The sequence below is a fragment of the Phyllostomus hastatus genome, unplaced genomic scaffold, assembly GCF_019186645.2.
Source record: "Phyllostomus hastatus isolate PE091 unplaced genomic scaffold, TTU_PhHast_1.1 phas_contig_86, whole genome shotgun sequence".
In the NCBI taxonomy this organism is placed as follows: Eukaryota; Metazoa; Chordata; class Mammalia; order Chiroptera; family Phyllostomidae; genus Phyllostomus; species Phyllostomus hastatus.
In genome coordinates this window covers 79,712,927-79,731,331 of record NW_025333977.1, presented here as the reverse complement: position 1 = coordinate 79,731,331, position 18,405 = coordinate 79,712,927, and the positions used below count along the sequence as shown (strand labels likewise).

Sequence of the window (18,405 nt, the reverse complement as noted above, 5' to 3'; positions counted from 1 at the left end):
ATACATGCAGTGGCAGGGATGCAGATCTGTGAAATTATTTCACTTTCTGCCCTAACAAATCAAAAATAAAACCAGGTCACTTAAAATATATTATTATTTATTAAAGAAAAAAGAATTTAGTTTATTTAATCCAATAAAATGCCAAGACTAATGATTATCTAAAGGTGGTCCAGGAAGGGACATGCGAGTTATAGGAAATGCAGTGTTATGTCAACCTTTAACCATCCTTATGACTCATTTCTTCCATGGTCAGTTAACCCACCAAAAGATGATGCTGTGGTAATATCAGTAACCAGTGAGGGTTCCATTATTTCACAAAGATTCTGTCTCACTGAAAAAAAATCTCTTGTCAACTTAATAAATATGTTTAAAAGATTTAGCTCTTGTGGATTCTCTGAATTCAGATTTTATGGAATGATTCAGATTTTAAATATTGTATTCCATCTCTAGACTATGTCCCAAGATTTTGTTTAGGAATATGGTTTTTGTCCTGAAACTCCCCCCAGTCTCTTTAAAACTGAAAAACTGTAGAGTATACTAGTTCAAGTTGAAGTCAAACATCTTAGGAAACATTGAGCATGTATGGTTTTGCTGAACAAATGGAGCTGTCTTTATTTGGAAACTTCTACTTGTCCCAAATGCATAAGAAGAAATCATGTCAAATTAAAAGAAAAAGAAGAACTAACTATGCATGAACGTCTATGTGCACACATACAAGCTTACCCAGTGACACGTTCCGCTGCTCTAAAGTAAAATCATTCACTTACTCATCGTGTGCCTGTTGCCTCTGTGAGATAAGCAAAATCATGGGTTTCTGCAACATGTTATGTTAAATCTACCTGCAATAAGTGAGCAATAGTACAAAGAACTGTGTAATAAATGCCAAAAAGTGTTTGGACATGTTTTAGGAGTTTAGAGAAGAATGAAATATGAAAAGAACTTAAAGAACAGAGTTGCATTTTGTGGACAGGGAAGAAATGAGCCCAGCCTCTACAGGTGGGCTCTGTTGGACACTAGTGAGGAATCCACAGAGATGCACAAGTGAAATGGGTTCATAAACCAGGTGTGAGCTGGGAATGCTGTTCTGAAAGCAGAGGCAAGCCAGTGGATGTCCGGAGCACTAGGAGATTGAGGAGCTGGAAAAAATGGATCCAAATATGTCTGTAAAACTGATCATTCCCTTATTTCCATGGATGAAATACTGAAATGGTGACCATTTTTCTGTTAACCCATATTTAGTTTCCCTAAGTTTGGACAGAACTTTTTCTAAAGGGCTTTGCAAAGAATCATTTTGAAAACATTTAGCTTTTTAGTTTAGAAAAAGAAATCTTAAACAAAGTTTCCCTATGTCTTTACTAACTCCTCATTCCTATTTGCAGTCTTTCCTCCTCCCCTACCCCTTTTCTTTCATTTGAAATTTTTCTTTGTCTCCACAAGTTTTTTACTTTGCCTTTTCTATCTTTTCTCCTACAATGCAACTTTTTTTCTTCAAAGTACATTTTCTTTAAAATGTTTCCATCTCCTCTTGGCAGGTTTTTCTTCTTCAATTAACATAATATATATATTCATTTATTTATAATATGTATGGATATACATCTTCTTGCTTAAGTTGTGATTATCTCTTTATTTTACTCCAACTCAAAGTACAAGCCAAAAGGATTTCAGCTTTTCCAAGTCTATTTACATAATATAATAAAAAGCAACTCCAAATCTGTTTCTCAATTTGCCATGCTTCTTTGAATTTGTTTTTATTTTTTAAACTTAATCTTCCCTTTCCTCCAAATTCTTTGGCTTTTTACTTACTGTGTTTACAACACCTGTAGTTTCTAAACCAAATTGAGGCTCTTGGTCCGACAATTGGACAAAATACTTGAAACCACAGATGCCCTTGAGGTATGTGGTTTCCCTGCCCATATTCACCATTTTCCTCTTAAATCTCACTTGCTTGAAAGCCAGATAATCTAGTCATCTGGAAACAAAACTGAAATGTGTAGGTGCTGGATTTGCTGTTTTGCTACATGGCATTTGCCAGGAACATCCTTTTAGTGCTGGAGGGGGCAGAGAAAAAGTTTGCACTTGTGTCTGCAATGCAGAAAAACCCACAGGCAGGGACACATCCACTTGGAAACAAGGCTCTTCTGAAAGTAGGAGGGGACAGGAACTGAAGGTACCCTCCTCCTGGGGCAGGAGCCAGCTAACAGTTATTCACGGTGCACGGAGCACTCACTCTGCACTGGAGCCATCAGAGACAGAACCAGAGCCTCCCTTGACTGTAAGTACCCACTAGTGGCTGGCAGGTGTTTTTCAATTGTTTGGAGTTGCAAATCTTAATGAATGAGGCTCTAATTCACTTAAAAAACAATCCAAGTAAGGAGTCAGTGGTCAGGCTGCTTTTAAAATGTAATATAACATTCTATTTTAAAAAAATTCTTAAAAAGGGGTAAATAGGCCAAACACTTGGAGTAGGCTGCTGTCAAGAAGGTCTTATCAGCTATTGGCTTTGCAGATAATGGTGCAAGGGAAGGCGGAGTGTGCTGAGCTTCTTGCCAGGACCATCGGGTGAAACTGAGCCTGTGGAGATATGTCCACCTGTTTCTCCTCCGTGCATGCCAGCTCCTCCCACTGAAAACAGCTCACCCTGCTGTTTGGATTTCTTAGAATTCCAGCCCCAGAGGACTTCTCTAGGGATACACTGACCTCACGTTAGGAACTTTACTACCTGGACCCTGGCAGACTTTTCAGTCTCTGACTGCTTGTTGCAACAGTTCTGAGGAAGCACGAGTCTCTCTCACATGAGCCTGTGCTTGCTGCTACCTACACTGAGAGAGACCTGGCGAAGCTCCAGCCCTGGGCATCCCAAATAGCCTGAACCCTGAGGCTGCTCCTCCTGCCTCCAAACACATTTCACAGGTATCCAGAAGCACAGACACGGTGGAAGCAGGCTGGAGAAAACCTAAAATTTTCAACATTCAAAGACACCACAGTGGTGTTTGATGTACATAGAACACTGAGTTCACTGAAGAGCTCTGTAATTATTGCACTAATTTGTTTTGACTTTCTGGCCCAGCCAAGGAGGGATTGGTACATAACCGGGACACATGGGGAATGTGCAGGAGAGCACTGGAGACCATTTTGCTTGCCTCTGACTCACCCTGACTCTCCAGCGAAGCAGAAAGGAGAAAACATCACACCACCCCAGGGTGGCCAGCCTTTCTTTGACCATTGTTGTGAATCACACAGTTCCTTTCCAAATACACAGTTAGCCATAGTTGTGGTTCAACTAAGACTTTTAGCTCATGGAAAGCTGTAGAAGAGGAGACAGTATGAGGCGGGAAGAGGAGGAAGAGGAGAGAACCAGGGCAAATGCAAAAGGGAACTTACAGGTAAAGGAGGAGGAGGAGATTCACGAGATGGGAGAATTGGCTGGCCCCTTTGTGAGTGCCATGTCCACCCCGGTGCCCCACAACAAGGGGACCCGGTTTTCTGAGGCATGGGAGTATTTCCACCTGGCGCCTGCTCGTGCTGGGCACCACCCTAACCAATACACCACTTGCCGTCTGTGTGGAAGGCAGGTGAGCCATGGCCCCGGGGTGAATGTGGGCACCACCGCCCTGTGGAAGCATCTGAAGAGCATGCACAGAGAGGAACTGGAGAAGAGTGACCATGGTCAGGCAGGGCAGCGCCAGGACCCAATGGCTCAAGGGCCCCAGCTCCCCATGGGCATTGAGGGCGACTGGGCCAGGCTCCTAGAGCAGGTGGGGACTCTGACTTTGTGGGCCAGTCAAAGAGAAAAGGACCTTCTTAGGAGGGAGAGGGCAGTGGAGTGGCAGGAGCAGGCCGTGGAAAGGAGAGAGTGAGCTGTGGAGGAGGTGGAAAGGGACACTCTGGAGATGAAATGGAAGGTGAGGGCTGAGAGCGAGGCCTGCCAGGGGGACAGAGACCAGCCTGCTGCAGCTCGCCCCTTCCACTTTGTTTAAGTACGGCTTGGGGAGATCTATTCTAGAACACTGACTTTAGACTCATAGCAAAAAGCCATTTTAGTTCCAGCTTAAAGATATAGCAAAGCAATTCAGTGGGATTTTGTTTTTAAGAGAAGGAGTGCGTACTATGGGTTAATCTCAGCAGGTCTGAATAACCAATGCCTATCTACAGGGTTCCTAGTGCTGTACTAATTAAAAACTTTAAAATATACTAACTAACTATAGATGTTGTTTTGCTACCATGGGTCTGTGACTTGTTTGTGGCAGAATGTACCAGCCAGCCACCGTTGTTGAGTGAAAAGAGTGGGAGTTATGCCTCGCAGTTGGTTTTGGTAAAGCTGACGGTTTTGATAGTTGAAGCCAGTTGGGTAGCTGGACTGCACCTGCATGACCACCATCCTCTAAGCAACCTCCACCAATGAGCAGAGCTCAGGCTTCCTGGGACCAGGAAGGTGTTTGTATGCATATGGTGGTGATTTGAGAACTGGATACAAAGCTTGTCCTGTGGAATCCAGCAGTGGAAGGACAAAGAAGCTTGGTCCTGAAATCTCCAGACCTTTCTAATGTGTACCTTTCTTCCATTGGTGTAGTGCTGTCTCATCTGCTTTTATTAAAGCTGTTTCCTCACTATTACCTGTCTGAATCTTGCAAGTCTTTTCAACAATGTAATACCTAAATAATAATGCATAATCAGCAAAGAGAGAATTAAATACTTTACAATTCCTTTGAGTTAAACATTAAGGATATAGGATATAAATTTTTATTTATAAATCGTTGAAATATAATATAGTCTCATATTAAGGTCTGTTAAAGGAGAAGGGGTTAGTGAAGAAGACATGAGAGAATCTCAAAAAAAAACATAAAAAGATGGAGAGATGGGGTAAGTAGGAGAAATACAGACCAGAGGCACAAAAGTTAAAAGAGAAAGGAAAAGGGATAGAGAAGAATGTGAACATAGAAGAAGAGAGACAGCACTCATGGAAAAATTCACCACCAAATGTTAAAAGAAGCCATGGCTGTCTGGGAAAGAGGAGGACAGTAGAGCATTTTCTCAGATTCTGAAGTAAATTTTAGTGAGTTAGGTTATTTTGTTTTGTTTCCAGAGAACACACAGACCACTTGTCCATTGGAGCAGTAGTTTGTGGATTATATTTTCTGCTTCTGAAAGGCTAACTGCATGTCCATCCATTGTTCTCAGATTTTTAAAAAAACAATTCCTCATTAAATTTTCAGAGATGTTTTTTAAAAAGGGAGACTAACAGTGCATAGAAAGAGAAAATTTCTCTGGGCTGCTGAAGAAACACCTAAAATGTTAACTCAAGAATGGAATAAAACTAAAGTGGAAACTACTCGGGCCTTTGTGCTAGAGCTGACTTTTGTTTTGGATGATTCCTCTAGAATCTATTTTTAAAAACACCTGAGTTGGGAATAAGGAAAAGGGAATGAAAAAAGCTGGGAAAGACAAGAAGAGATAAAGTCAGTGTTATCCCATTATCTTGTAGAAGCCTAAGTACTTTACGAGCACTGTCATCCCTGAAAGCAGACAAGATCCTGGTGCACTAATGGTGTCTTCCCTCTTTCAGTCCTCAACGAAGTGGCTCCCTCTGACTGCTTGTTCTTAGAGTCTGTCGGCAGCTCTGACAAACAGATCTGTCTTCCCTGTGAGCTGTCTGTGGAACAGACAAAAGTTCAAACACCAGGCTTGTGAAAAACCCAGGCTGTGCTGTAGTCCTGTAATCCCCTTTTTCCCTAGAAATGTGACTGGTATTAAAAATTTCACTTCCCACGTGGTAGGAAATGTGGTTTCCCCACTGGGATAGTGGTTCCCCTCCCAGGGCCTTCTGCAGCTATGGAGAAAGCTCAGGCCCACACCACTGCAATGGCGATGGCGGCTGGCAGCCAGGCACTTGGATTCGAGTCTTATTGTGCCACAGTATGCTAGAGAAAGAGAAAAGAGGCCACAATACGTATACCTAATCTTACACACACACACAGAATGTTGTTTAAGAAGGTCAAGGAATCGATAAAGATTCAGGCTTTTTACAAAAATAAAATTAAATAAACAAAACACCAAATACTGTGAATAGCCACTAGAGCTATCCTGCTAACTTTGATATATGTTTTTTAGCTTATGGTGTCTATCTTATATGGTTCTTATTATTCCCTTCTTTCTTAGGCATTAAACACTAACTGCTTCTGTTCCCTATGTTTCATGTTAGGTAATTTTCCTTATATTTTCCCCTAAATTTTGTCAAACATAATAAAGATTAGAAGTGACAAGGACAGGACCTATGGAAATGATGGAGTTAAAGAATAAAGCACAGGTATAAAAGAGACACTTGTGCCTTGTGCAGAGACTGAACTGTTGAGTCAGTTCTGGAATTTGCATGCATCTCTCTGTGCCTTCTTTTGCTGCATCATCAGAGCTGGGTGGAGAGGGCCAGTGGCTCTGGGCTGAGGGGGTTCTTTCTCAGCACCTTTTGCTTTAATGTAAAAATCCACTCTGTGGTAGGCCCTCAAGGTTTAAGTTGAAGGTCCCTTTGCCATTTCAGCTATGAAGGCAGGCTACATGCCACATTGGAACCCTGGTGAAGCTTCACTCTCAGAAACGCACAAGAACATAACATCCGCAGGTGTGACACTTGGACATTCTAGGCCTGTCCAAGCCTGAAGGACATCATTGTTAGAATAATTTGGGGACTTTTCCGTTTTGCAGGATAACTAAGTTAACCATAACCTTTAAAACTTTAACTAGTAATGCAGGAAAACACTACTCATGACTGAACAAATCCCTGTTGTTCTAACGATGATGAGCACTGCTGAGTTAGTGAATATGTAGCACATAGTAGGCATTTAACACCTACACGTTGACTTAGTAATTTCTAGAGAATGAAGGGAGGAGGTAGAAAATTCCCACTGCCCAACACATATGGTAGCCAGGTGGTAGCTTCTTTGCATATGTTCTCTCATTGGATCCTTACATTACCCTTGTGATGCTGGGATCGCTGCCCCTGCTCACTGACAAGAAAGCTAGGGAACTGGGATTCCAGGGGCCAGAGTTAGTAAGCAATAGATGAGAATTCAACCCAGGTATATCAGATTCTAACATCTATGTCTGTTTTTTCATTATCCTATACTGTCTCCTAGAATCAATCACATAGTAGATTTATGAATATAAATACAGAGGAAGGAATGAGTGAAAGAGAGTGAGTGGATGATAAATAGTGGGGAGGAAAGAAATATTGCTGAGACATTTATTCTGTGTCATCATGTACTTCATTACTGTGCATAAATTTAATTCACCTAAGAACTCTGTGAAATATTTATTATGACCCCAATTTTAGAGATGAGTTAGCTGAGACTCATGGAGGTTAACTATTCAGTGAGGATATGTGGCTTTTAAATGGTCAAATTAGTGTTTGATATTAGCTCTACCTGCCCCTGAAGCTGACTCCTTTCATTACGCCCCCCAGCCTGGATATACACACTACAGTCTCATCCCAGCTGGGCCCTTTATTAGTGACTCAGCCAGTTGTTCAGACTCTCCAAGTCTCAACTTCTCATGTATAAAATGCCAGATACCCTACCTATTTTGGAGGCTCATTGGGAGCATCACAGGATGAAAGCATGTAAAAAGAATTTAAAGAGTTTGTAAGTTATTAAAAATACAATGGGGATTATAAGAATATTAGCATGAGGAATCTATAATGTTTGGCAGGATGTTAAAAGATCCAAAGACAAGTTGTGTCCTGTAGCTGGTTATGTGGATTTAGTGAGAGGGTGTTCACTAATTCCCCAGGAAGGAATGGCCTCTGGTTTTCCCTCTCAGCCCCCCGAGGCAAACACGGTGCAGAAGAGGAAATTTGATAACATGGAAGACAAAGTCCTTACTTTTAAAACTGGAATTCTTGGGTTGAATTTTATGGTTACATATCTGATTAAGTACATATTACCTATAAACATTGACACCAAGAACCTACAAGAAATCCTTATAACAAAAACACCTACTAAATATTGTACCGTTAGATTTTTTTGTTGTTTTATTTAAATTATTGAAATAAAGCCCACTGTTAAAATTGGGAATTATTTGTGGCAGAACAATTTAAAATCTTTTTCTATATGCTTAGAACTGTAATGGCAATTATCTAAAAGATTGATACACAAAATCAACAAAAGACACAAATACTTGCATAATGCACAGATATACTCATCTGACACCATTCCACAGAGTCTGAGCTATTTAAAGAGTTCATAAGTTATTAAAAATACAATGGGGATTTGTATTCCACTGTCAAATTAAATTAATGATGTTCAGCAGGACTAGAAATCATAAGTTATTTAACATTCTTGGGACTAGAAATGAAACAGAATATGAGTATAATTTTCTCTTATCCCATGTAATAGAAAATGTTTGAGAGTTAATGTGGATATTTCTTCTACTTGAAGTTTTGAAAAGCTAGAATGAAATCATAATGCCACAAGACAGATGATTAACACACACAGTAGTGATAAAAACAAAACAACAAAATAATGTTTATTGAGCAATTAATGTATACCACACTGTATCCTAAGAACTTTTCACACATTGTTTTAAAAACCACAACAATATTTGAGCAGATGCTTGTCTTATCCCCTTCATATAAGTGGGAAAGCTGACTACAAAGATATGAAATAATTTGCCCATGGTCACAGCCAGCAAGAGGAAGAGCTGGCAAGAGAGCCCAGGTTCCAGTGATTAGAGGCTGGAAACTACCTACTAGAAATTGAAGTCAGAGGGCCTACTTTACTTCCCCTTTTCTCTTGCCTGGTCTCCTACTGCCTAAGAAATAGCCCAGGTTCTGAAGGGTATATAAGGACAGGTTGCTCCTTGTTAACTTCAAAATAAAAACAATGGGAAAAACAATGGGAAATCTGGTACAGGAAAAGGCTTTGAACAAATTAAATGTCTGCTGAGAATAAAACTCATTCTTTCACCAGGATTCACACTGCTCTCTGCCCTACTTTTCCTTCACTATCTGCTTCAATCTTTATCAAAAATAGAAATTTAAGTTATTGAGACTATTTTTTTCAGAAATATTAAGGACTTGGGATCACAGATCACATGCTCTGAGAGTCCAAAGTCAGACAGTAAGAATTCCCCTTAGGTTTCTAGAAGCAATTCAGCTTCCTTTCTTCCTCACCAGGAATTAATTGGCTGAGGGCCAAGGAGTAAGATCTTTTGGAAAAACATTCCGAGCAACGATGTGACCTGATACACCTTGGCATGTTATACTGCAGATTTTCAAAGGCTTTAATGTGACTCACCTGTCCCATGGAGTTATTTTCCATAATCATGGAGATCTTTGGCTTAGCTTAAAGGCAAAGAAAACACAGTTAGTGACACGGAACTCCATGTTACCTGGCCACGTGTGTGTGCATATGTGCACATGTGCACATGTGTGCAAGATTCATCGTTCGTCAGATGTTAAACACACATTGTGTTAGATTCCTAGGAAACAAAGGTGGGCAAATCATCTTCACTGTCTCTAAGAAATTTATATTCTCATGAAAAATACAGACAGATAAACTAGAAATTAGAACACACTGAGATAAGTACCATAATTGAAGACATGTAGGATTTGAAAAAAAGCTTTTAAGAGAAGCTGCTAACCCATCCTTGGGGAATAAGAGGAAGCCTTTGAAAGATGAAAAATCTGATAGTTGAATGATGATTATCTGTGAGTCAGGTGAAATGGGGAAAGTGGAGGAGGGGAGGGGCAGGTGGTGGGGAGAGAGTAGAAAGGAGTAGTCTACACGTTCAAACGCCTAAAAGGCAATGTAATTTATAGGCCTTTGAAAGGGACAGAAAAACACTTGATGCTTTAGTTGTTTGGCACTAGAAAATATCAGGGACTCCTTCAGTGATTTTGTCGTCTGGCTACATTGTAGGTGCCTCAAAACCAGGCTGTTTTATTCATCTCTTTCTCTCAAGCACTTAACAAAGCCCAGTACAAAGTAGACAATGAGTACCTCATGTTGAACTTAAACAGTTTTAAGTTCTGGAGTGCAGCAGACAAAGCCATCTGTGGACCAGTGGAGGAAATAGTAAGACTCTGACACAGGTGCTGGTACTGCCTGTAAATCCACTTGTCATTTGCCTCTACTTGCTGAGGCCTCTCACTGGGCACACCTGTGATTCTCCCCTAAGGATTTGCTGGGATTAGGAGAGAACACTGAGTCCACAAATAGGGCAAACTAGAAGTCCCAGAGTTTACAGCAATAAAAGATGGGGAGTTGGAGCTAATGCCTCAGCTTCCTGGTCTTCCTTTGGGATAACTCTGGTGCATGTTCTCCCAGAGTTACCCAGGGACTGAGCTCTAAGCCCATAGCTTGATCACGTCTATTCTATTATCTTCCCTTCTGATGGTCCTTTCCTTCCTCTTCTGATGTTTCTTAGGATTACTTCTCAAATGAATAAATTCAACTCAAATCCTTGCCTCACTGTTTTCTTCCAGGAGAACCAAAATCAAGATAAAATCCTAGAACACCAATGAGAGGAGGGATATTTCTGACCTCCCATTAACAACAAATACCAGTAAAATGAAGGATGTGAAAGGAAGAAAAATTACTAAGTTGTAGGGGTGATAGAGATTCTTTCTGAGGTTTAGGACAATCAGGTGCAGAGCCAAGGATTGGGGAAGAGCAAATTTGTGATGGCAGGTGACTTCCCACTAAGAAAAGAAGAGTTAAGGGAGAATAATAAGGGAGATGCAGGAAGCAACAGGGGAGCTGGGCAAGCTTCTGATCCCTAGTCTATTGGAGAGTAAAGGCATTGTTCAGGAAGAGGAAATAAGCTGGATCTAGGACATGGAGAATGGGTCTGTGGTATACCTGGGTATTTAAGGTTTTCATATTCTCATTCTTGGCTCATTCTACTTGAGGGATCACCAAGGGATGCACAGTGTGTTCTGAATAAGACATGTACTGTATTTCTGTGCCCAGGCCACTATAATAGACATTTGGGTGACATCCAGTAGGTTCAAGACTAGATGAGACTAACCTGACAAAACCTAGCCATCCCATTTGCTAAAAGAGAAAGCCCAGGAAGCAGGGAAATTCTAATTCAATCAACAAGCAGACAGAGTCTCATATTTTTAAGCATCTACTGAAAGGAGTTCAAAGAAGAAACAGCAATGTTAAGATAGATGAATAGATAGGTGGATTGATGAGTTATATGTAAAAAGCATTCAAGTCAAAAGCATTCGAGACCAAGAAATACTGACACAATTTAACTGTTGACAAGGCAATTGGATCAAATTGTGGTGCAAAAACCCTTGGAAGTCAAATGGAATATGGTTTGCCTTACTTAGAACTGATATTTCTTTGCACATCCCAGATAGCTGCCTTCATTGATTTGCCAATAGTCCGACCAGATGAGCCAGTTTCATGTTTGTGCTAACACAGTCACGCCTTGGTGAGAGAGCTAAGGGTAATAATTGATAAATGAGATGAACAGTCTCTTCTTTTTCATAGGACATTGTTTAGGCTCCTAAGAAATCTTACCATTAGAGGTGAGGGATTATTTCCCAGCCCATCCATGGAGAGAGTTGGAGATGGAGGGAAGGAAGGGGGGAGGGCAGGAAGAAGAGCGTGAGAGCCAGAGAGAGAAATGTAGAAAAATCTATGTCAGAGGCTTCACGTTGTATTAATTTTTGCTGTAGCTACTCCATTTTTATGAGCTACAGGGCTGGCATTTCCTTCAAAACAGAATTGTGTGACCTCTAATAATAATGCAATAAGATTCTAAGTAAACAGTAAAAACAAAGATTTTTTTACTTGTTCTGCCATTCATGGCTTACGTTTTGTAAAGTTAATTTCTTTTTGTTTATAGCACTTTCAAAAACAATTAATTGCTCATCCAGATACTACTTTTCTCTTTACCTTAATTTAAAAATGCTGTTTTAAAAAACACAGTTCTTAGTCATAGAGATTAAAAAATGTTGAATGCTAGAGGATTCTGTTGACTAATTTTCTTTGCATCACTGAGCAAAATAGAATTTTCACATTTCCCCCCAAATCTGGACCCTGCAGGCTCCTTTGCTGGAGGAGCGGGACAGTCCGCCTCAGCACGACAGTGGGGGTGTGCCTGCAGAGCTTCTCCAGCGCTGTGTTTATCATCTTCCTTTCTTTACACTGGCCTTATTCTGTCTTGCTCTGGCAAGCAACTCAGATACTTAGACAATTAAGCAATTACACTTTGGCAGTTATAGTTAAAGAGATTTCCAGTATTATTGGGAAACATTAAAATTATAAATAAGGGAGTAGTCTCCAGGAAACTGACCAACTTTCTGTGTGATTTCAGTCTATAAACTGAATCATCATTGTTTTACTTCTTACTCTCATCCTTGACCCCCCAACATGAAGTACAAGTATCAAGGTAAACAGACCTTCGGAATAGCTACCCTCACATGGCTACTCCAGGTAAAACAGGTCGCTTCCTCTCTAGGGAAAAATGTAGGCAGGCAATATTGACAGGAGGATGGCAGGGTGTGCAGAATACAAAAACTCTTACCAAAAACCTTGACCGTGGTAGAGCTCCTCAAGGTTTTGCCAGACCTGAGTGTAACGTGGCAAGAGAACTTCCGGTCATTATCATGGATTTGGACTGGAGAAAGGTAGAGCCCATAGTCTGCCCCTAGCTTGACTCTGTCTTTAAATAATGTAGAATTGCTGATGGGCTGACCTTGGATGATGAGCGTTTCCTGGATTCCATTACCCTCCTGGTGAGAAAAACAGTTACCAGTTATTGACACTCAACTGTGCTAGTGCTAAGCTAGGTATTCCACCAGTATTAATCCATTTATATCTTATAAAGATAGAGACTATGAATAAAGAATTGAAATTAAGAGCTATTTAATATGTTACTAGACAAAATATCATTACACTTGACTTTCAGTTAAAAACTACTGTCACCTTCTCCTAATGTAAATAAAAACTTGCTGCTCTTCTGATTAGAACTTCCCCGTTGTAACCCTGTATAAGCTTCATGTCTAGGGTGAGATTTGAAGGGCACAGGACTTGGGGCTACTGGCAGATCATCATTCTCCTTTTAGGTTCAGAAATCTTAGTGCTAAGATATGCTGAGAAGGCTTTATAAGCTTTGCTTTTAAAATTTTCAGCTGAACTGGATGATTATAGTTTTGCTTTCTCTTCCCAGCATTACTTTAGAAAAGGTCTCATTTTAGGACCAAGACTAGGATGAGGTGAGGAGACTCCTAAGTCACATAATTTAAGGAACACTCACAGTGTTGTAAATGCAGGCCAGGCACCTGAGGGTGAGTGCCTCCTTACATTTTGCACTGTAGGCATCTCCTTTCCTCCTTACCTCAGTCATGGTCCTTCCCCTTCTGCTCTTATTTCTGTGTTGGAGCTACCTTCAAAGAAGACACATGAAGATAGGCTGTAAATATTAATCTCAACTTTGGAGATCAAAGTTCATTTGAAGTATGTGGACTCTCTATTCCATATCCTTTCTTGGGTCTGTGAAGAAAAGCTCTTGTTATTCTTGACTTACTCAGAATTTCCACGGATGAGGTCCTGGGGGTGTCACAGTGTTGGTCAGTGTCAGTAATTGTGCAAAGGGCCCAGTGAGGACAGAACTCTTGAGGGGCACAAGGGTCGAGGAAGGGTTATGTCCTTATACCACTTAGTATAACTCAATATTCTCAGTTGAGTTGCTTTGAAAACATTCAGATGCATAAGCTTCTCCTCTGGAGATTTGAACTCAGTTGTTCTGGAGAGAGACCTAGGCTGGGGCCTTGTTTTTTGAAGGTGTTCAGAGGAAACAGACCTGAGAATCACGAGTCTAACTCTAAACAACAGGTGAAACCCACACACAGGGCTTGGGGGAAATGGAGGGAACTGAAGTGGAGACGAGTGAACAGGAATGCATCTGATGGGGAAGAAGCCATGAAATAATGAGAACAAAGATCTGACTTGGAATCTTCTATCCTGAATCCAAGTCAGGCAGAAGAAATGGAAGCCAGGGGAGAGAATTCAAGTATGGACTTGGAGCAGAAACAGTAGAAATATGAACACATACTTCTTAAATAGTTTATATAAATATTTCCAGAATATACTTAGAAAATCTTAGGTAAGACACAATGCTTTAAGTGACTATGGCTAAGATTGGTATCAGCTTTACAAACAGCAAATTACACACCTTTATAGACACATAAAGAAGGACCTACAAGTCTATTCTGCTGCCTTCTTAATGGAGAATGGTACAGAAAATTAAAGGGAGAGAGCTTCTTTTTTCTGGAGACAAGGGCTCCAAAATTAGCCTTAAGTAACTGGGTGGCATTTTACTCAGCATTTGCAGATCTGGAAAATGCCTTTTCCTTTAGTGTGTAGCTGGGTGTAACTAGCCAGGGTGATTTAATTGGTGGAGGAAAGATACACTAAAAACAAAATAAACAAAAACCCAATTTATTCAAAGGGTTTAAAATTGTGTGTGTGTGTGTGTGTGTTTCTGGGCAGTTGACTGTTGTAGAGGGAAGGGTTTTTTTCTTTGTTGGGAAAGAAGCAATTCAGTTGCCTTGTGACCTACAACATCCAGAGATCCTGAGAGGATCTCAAATCTCAATTATAAAGGGGTCAAGGCAAGACTGCATGTGAGTGGCTCCCCTCACACAGCAAATGGGAGGAGAGGTAGAAAAAACTAAAGCAGGAGAACATTTAAATGCCTGGACCTGGGAGAGGGAGAAATATTAACAACACCCATATCATGCTATCACCACTACTAAAATTTTATATTCTTATTAGTCATAGCTTAAATTTATTTAGCACCTACTGTTTAAGGCACTGGGCAAGGTTCTTAAAGTCTTAATCTTTTTTTTTTTTTCCTGCCTGGGAGATCTCTCTCTTTGTTAAAGTATATTTTATTGATTATGCTATTACAGTTGTCCCATTTTTTTCTCCTCTTTATCCCTCTCCACCCTGCACCTGTCCTCCCTCCAGCATTCCTCCCCCACTTAGTTCATGTCCATGGGTCGTGCATATAAGTTCTTTGGTTTCTCCATTTCCTATACTATTCTTACCCACCCATTATCTGTTTTGTGCCTACCAGTTCTTATTGACTCTTTACAGCAATCTGGAGTAAGCTGAGGTTAAGTAACTTACTCAAAGGTCACACAAAGTAGGAACAAAGTAAGAACAAAGTAAGCAGGTACTTGACTCACAGCACCGAAAAGCAGGGATGCCCAGGACCAGGGGCAAATAAGCCTCAGACACAACACATGCTAATTAATGAAAACCAAACCATCACACATACACACAATAAAAACCTTTAGGGAATATCAGAAATGAAAAAAATTAAAAGAAATTCCAGGGGGCCAGAGGCCTTTATGTAAGTTACAGACTCCAGAGGTGTGGGCAATTTGCTGATTGAAAGAGCTCTCGGCAGTCATATACCCTATGACTCTAGCGGTCATAGAATATACTTCAACTGCTACCTGATAATGACAGCCTTAGGGTTCACAGGGAACAGATTGGTAAGGGAATCTTATTTTGTAGTCTTTATTCTTGCCTGTTTTTCTCTTCTTGTTCTTTAAAGAAACAGTTTTGGCAACTTTTAAAAGTATGAATAAATATATCTAAAACGTCATGGGACTCTCAATTTGATGGACCCTTATGATTTAGTGGGAAATGTAGATTTAACTAGCTAACCTCTACTAGTCCTGACACTCAATACACCAATTATGTAATACAAACTGACTGCCCTCCAGCCTCACCGATGGTCAGTGATGGTCAGCTGATGGTCAGCTTCCTCATGACTATTCCTTATCTGCCTGACTAAATTAAGGAGTTATGGAGAGTCATAAAACTAACTCTTTGAATTTAGAGATTAGTTTCTAATACCTATTCAGTATGGGAACATGCAAAGTTAGTCAGTTATGTTAGCCTATTTACAGCTCACCACAATACTGTGAGGTCAGCACTACAATGAGCCCCTTTTCTAGACGAGGTAATGGAATCTCATGTTAAGCAACATATCTAAGATATGAATTCTGAGACAAAAGGAAAAACATGTGCCCCTATATGCACTTATCAAACTATCCTCTCATATTTTGAATAAGTGGAAAAAGTTGATAAAAATTCTACAATTAAATTTTTTTTTCAAATTGCAACATAAAGCTATGCATTGCTCAATTTCTTCTCCTCTGTCAACTTTTACACATGCACCTGTTGGGGACATGATGCCCTGAAGGCTCAGGAAGCACAGACTGGCTGGAAAACACCATTCCTTGAACAACTTAGCTGGGTCTCAAAACAAACAAAGAATAGCCTGCCTTTATTTAAAATGTTGATATTTTGTTCATCATGAATTTTCCTGAAATTTTGATTTAAAAAATATTTCATTAATAATTATATTGTGAGTACTGATGTTTTACACCCAAGGTGAGGGCCCTATGTACCCTAATCCTAGCTTTTGGGCCACACCGCTAGTAAATGGTAGAGCAAAGGCTTGAAAACAACAATTTCCATCCAAAAGTCATGTTGTTTATAACTTTGCTATACACAGCCTCATAAACATAGTAGGATAAACAGTCCTTGCCTTTTCTGCTTAGGGTCTATTTGAGAGGAACTCACTCACAGGAAAAGCAAATACAAAATCATGCTCACAGAAGAGAAATAAACATGTAATTAAGTTACATACAGGAGTTGGATAAGATGATTTGCATGAGGAGGGCTGGCTGAGTCATTTTGAACCATGAGACACTGCTTCCCTATGTTCCTTAAAGACCCGACAAACCTAAAAATGGTTTGTGGAGACTTTCCTATTTTTGTACTAGAATCAGAATTTTCAATGTGGAAGAGGGACCTGGGTACTATTTGCTCTAGTGATATTATTTGGTCTCTGGGATGGCACAAGCTTTGTTTGTGTCAGAGCTGATGGTGTGGCCCACAGCACACGGTGGGTGTTGAGTGTATAGAGCTCATCAATAAACTCTGTTAACAGTATTGATTGCTGCATCTTTATCTCCAAATTGCTTCCTATCTTCACACTCCTTCCACTTATTCTCCATCCAGTCCGTGCTATCAAAGCAGCTTCTTGCAAAGCTCCCCATGTCTACTTTGTAGAGCACCAGAACAATATTTTTCTAATCATCACAATTGGTTGTCAACACTTCGTAGGTTGGCTAGCACTTTAATTTGAAGTATGGTAATGGCAATTAGAGTCAGTTGTCATCAGGGGGAAGGCCACAGTTTGTTTTCCAAATAGTGAGGCTTCTCATAGGCATGGGAAACCAGCATTGTTTATTAGCATCATGTGTCTCTTTGCTTAAATATAAAACATAAAAAATATTTTAAAACAGTATATTGAAAACATACATTTAGAAGTAAAAATTTTTAAAAAGTATGAGCATCTAGGTTTTAGTTATATTCCTTTATCACTAATATTCAACTGCTTTCTGAAATATTCCTCTCTTTCTTGTCATGATTTTACAAAGAAAAATCATGGGTTTCTCTTTAAATGCCAACTTTGGGAACAAACATTTCCTCAACACCCCACCCCACCACCAACTACCAACTTGTACTCACTGGTCCTAGGATCTTAGTTCATGTCTATCATTTACTGGCCAACTGATTTTTAATTACTCAGTTTAAACATAATTTTTGGGAGAAGTTATCTCAGGTCTCTAGTAAGAATCAAACTATTTTCTCTGTTTTTTCAATAATTTTTTAAAAAGATTTTATTTATTTACTTTTAGAGAGAGAAGGGAGGGAGAAAGAGAGAGAGAGAAACATCAATGTGTGGTTGCTAGGGGCTGTGGCCTGCAACCCAGGCATGTGCCCTGACTGGGAATCGAACCTGCAATGCTTTGGTTCACAGCCCACACTCAATCCACTGAGCTACGCCAGCCAGGGTTGTTTTTTCAATAAATTTTAATCAAAATAGTATTTCATGATAGGAAACATCTATTATAGTTTGTATCCCTGCAGGACCTAGCAGTCAAACAGACTCACATGTTTATTATATTGAATTGAAATGTATACTGTGGGCAATCAGGATGATAATTTGGAATAAAAACAGAATACTAGGGTGCACGTAGAAGCTCTCAGAACTCTGCAAATTTCCCTGATGACTGTATGTTTGTGGTCCCCAACATAAAATGGGAAACATTTCACTTGTCCTTTATCTACCATCTGCATCCCATCTAAGCATACATGTATCCTGTGATTTCTTACCCATTACCCCACCATTCACATAGACCCTCAGTGTCCAGTGAAAAGTTAAGTCTTTGTTTCCACTTAATTCCCTCTCATTCTAGATCAGTGTTGGATACCTTGTCTACTTGTGCCTGATACTTGTCTACTTCAGTGTAGTCACAGTTGTAGCCCAACTTCCTGAAATGCCAAAGATCCACTCCATGGAGTCATT

General features: G+C 40.1%; 2 protein-coding genes and 1 long non-coding RNA gene across 6 annotated transcripts in view; 2 read left to right on the top strand and 1 right to left on the bottom strand.

Moving 5' to 3' along the window:
• CD96 (CD96 molecule) overlaps positions 1-18,405 on the bottom strand; it is an 85,814-nt gene that overhangs the window by 47,579 nt on the left and 19,830 nt on the right. For all 4 annotated transcript variants that reach the window (XM_045851384.1, XM_045851385.1, XM_045851387.1 and 1 more), the window contains 2 exons: positions 12,532-12,739; positions 9,285-9,331 (listed from right to left, as the gene is read on the bottom strand). In XM_045851384.1, the coding sequence (XP_045707340.1) occupies positions 9,285-9,331; positions 12,532-12,739 (255 nt within the window). The remainder of the gene's footprint in view (positions 1-9,284; positions 9,332-12,531; positions 12,740-18,405) is intronic.
• The window catches only part of LOC123827084, a 97,462-nt gene continuing 81,294 nt past the window's right edge, over positions 2,238-18,405 (top strand). Inside the window, exon 1 of the long non-coding RNA XR_006787171.1 lies at positions 2,238-2,272. This is a non-coding gene — a long non-coding RNA (uncharacterized LOC123827084). The remainder of the gene's footprint in view (positions 2,273-18,405) is intronic.
• On the top strand, positions 3,324-3,977 carry ZBED2 (zinc finger BED-type containing 2). Its single transcript, XM_045851389.1, is given in 1 exon segment — positions 3,324-3,977. A coding segment is annotated over 1 exon segment (654 nt).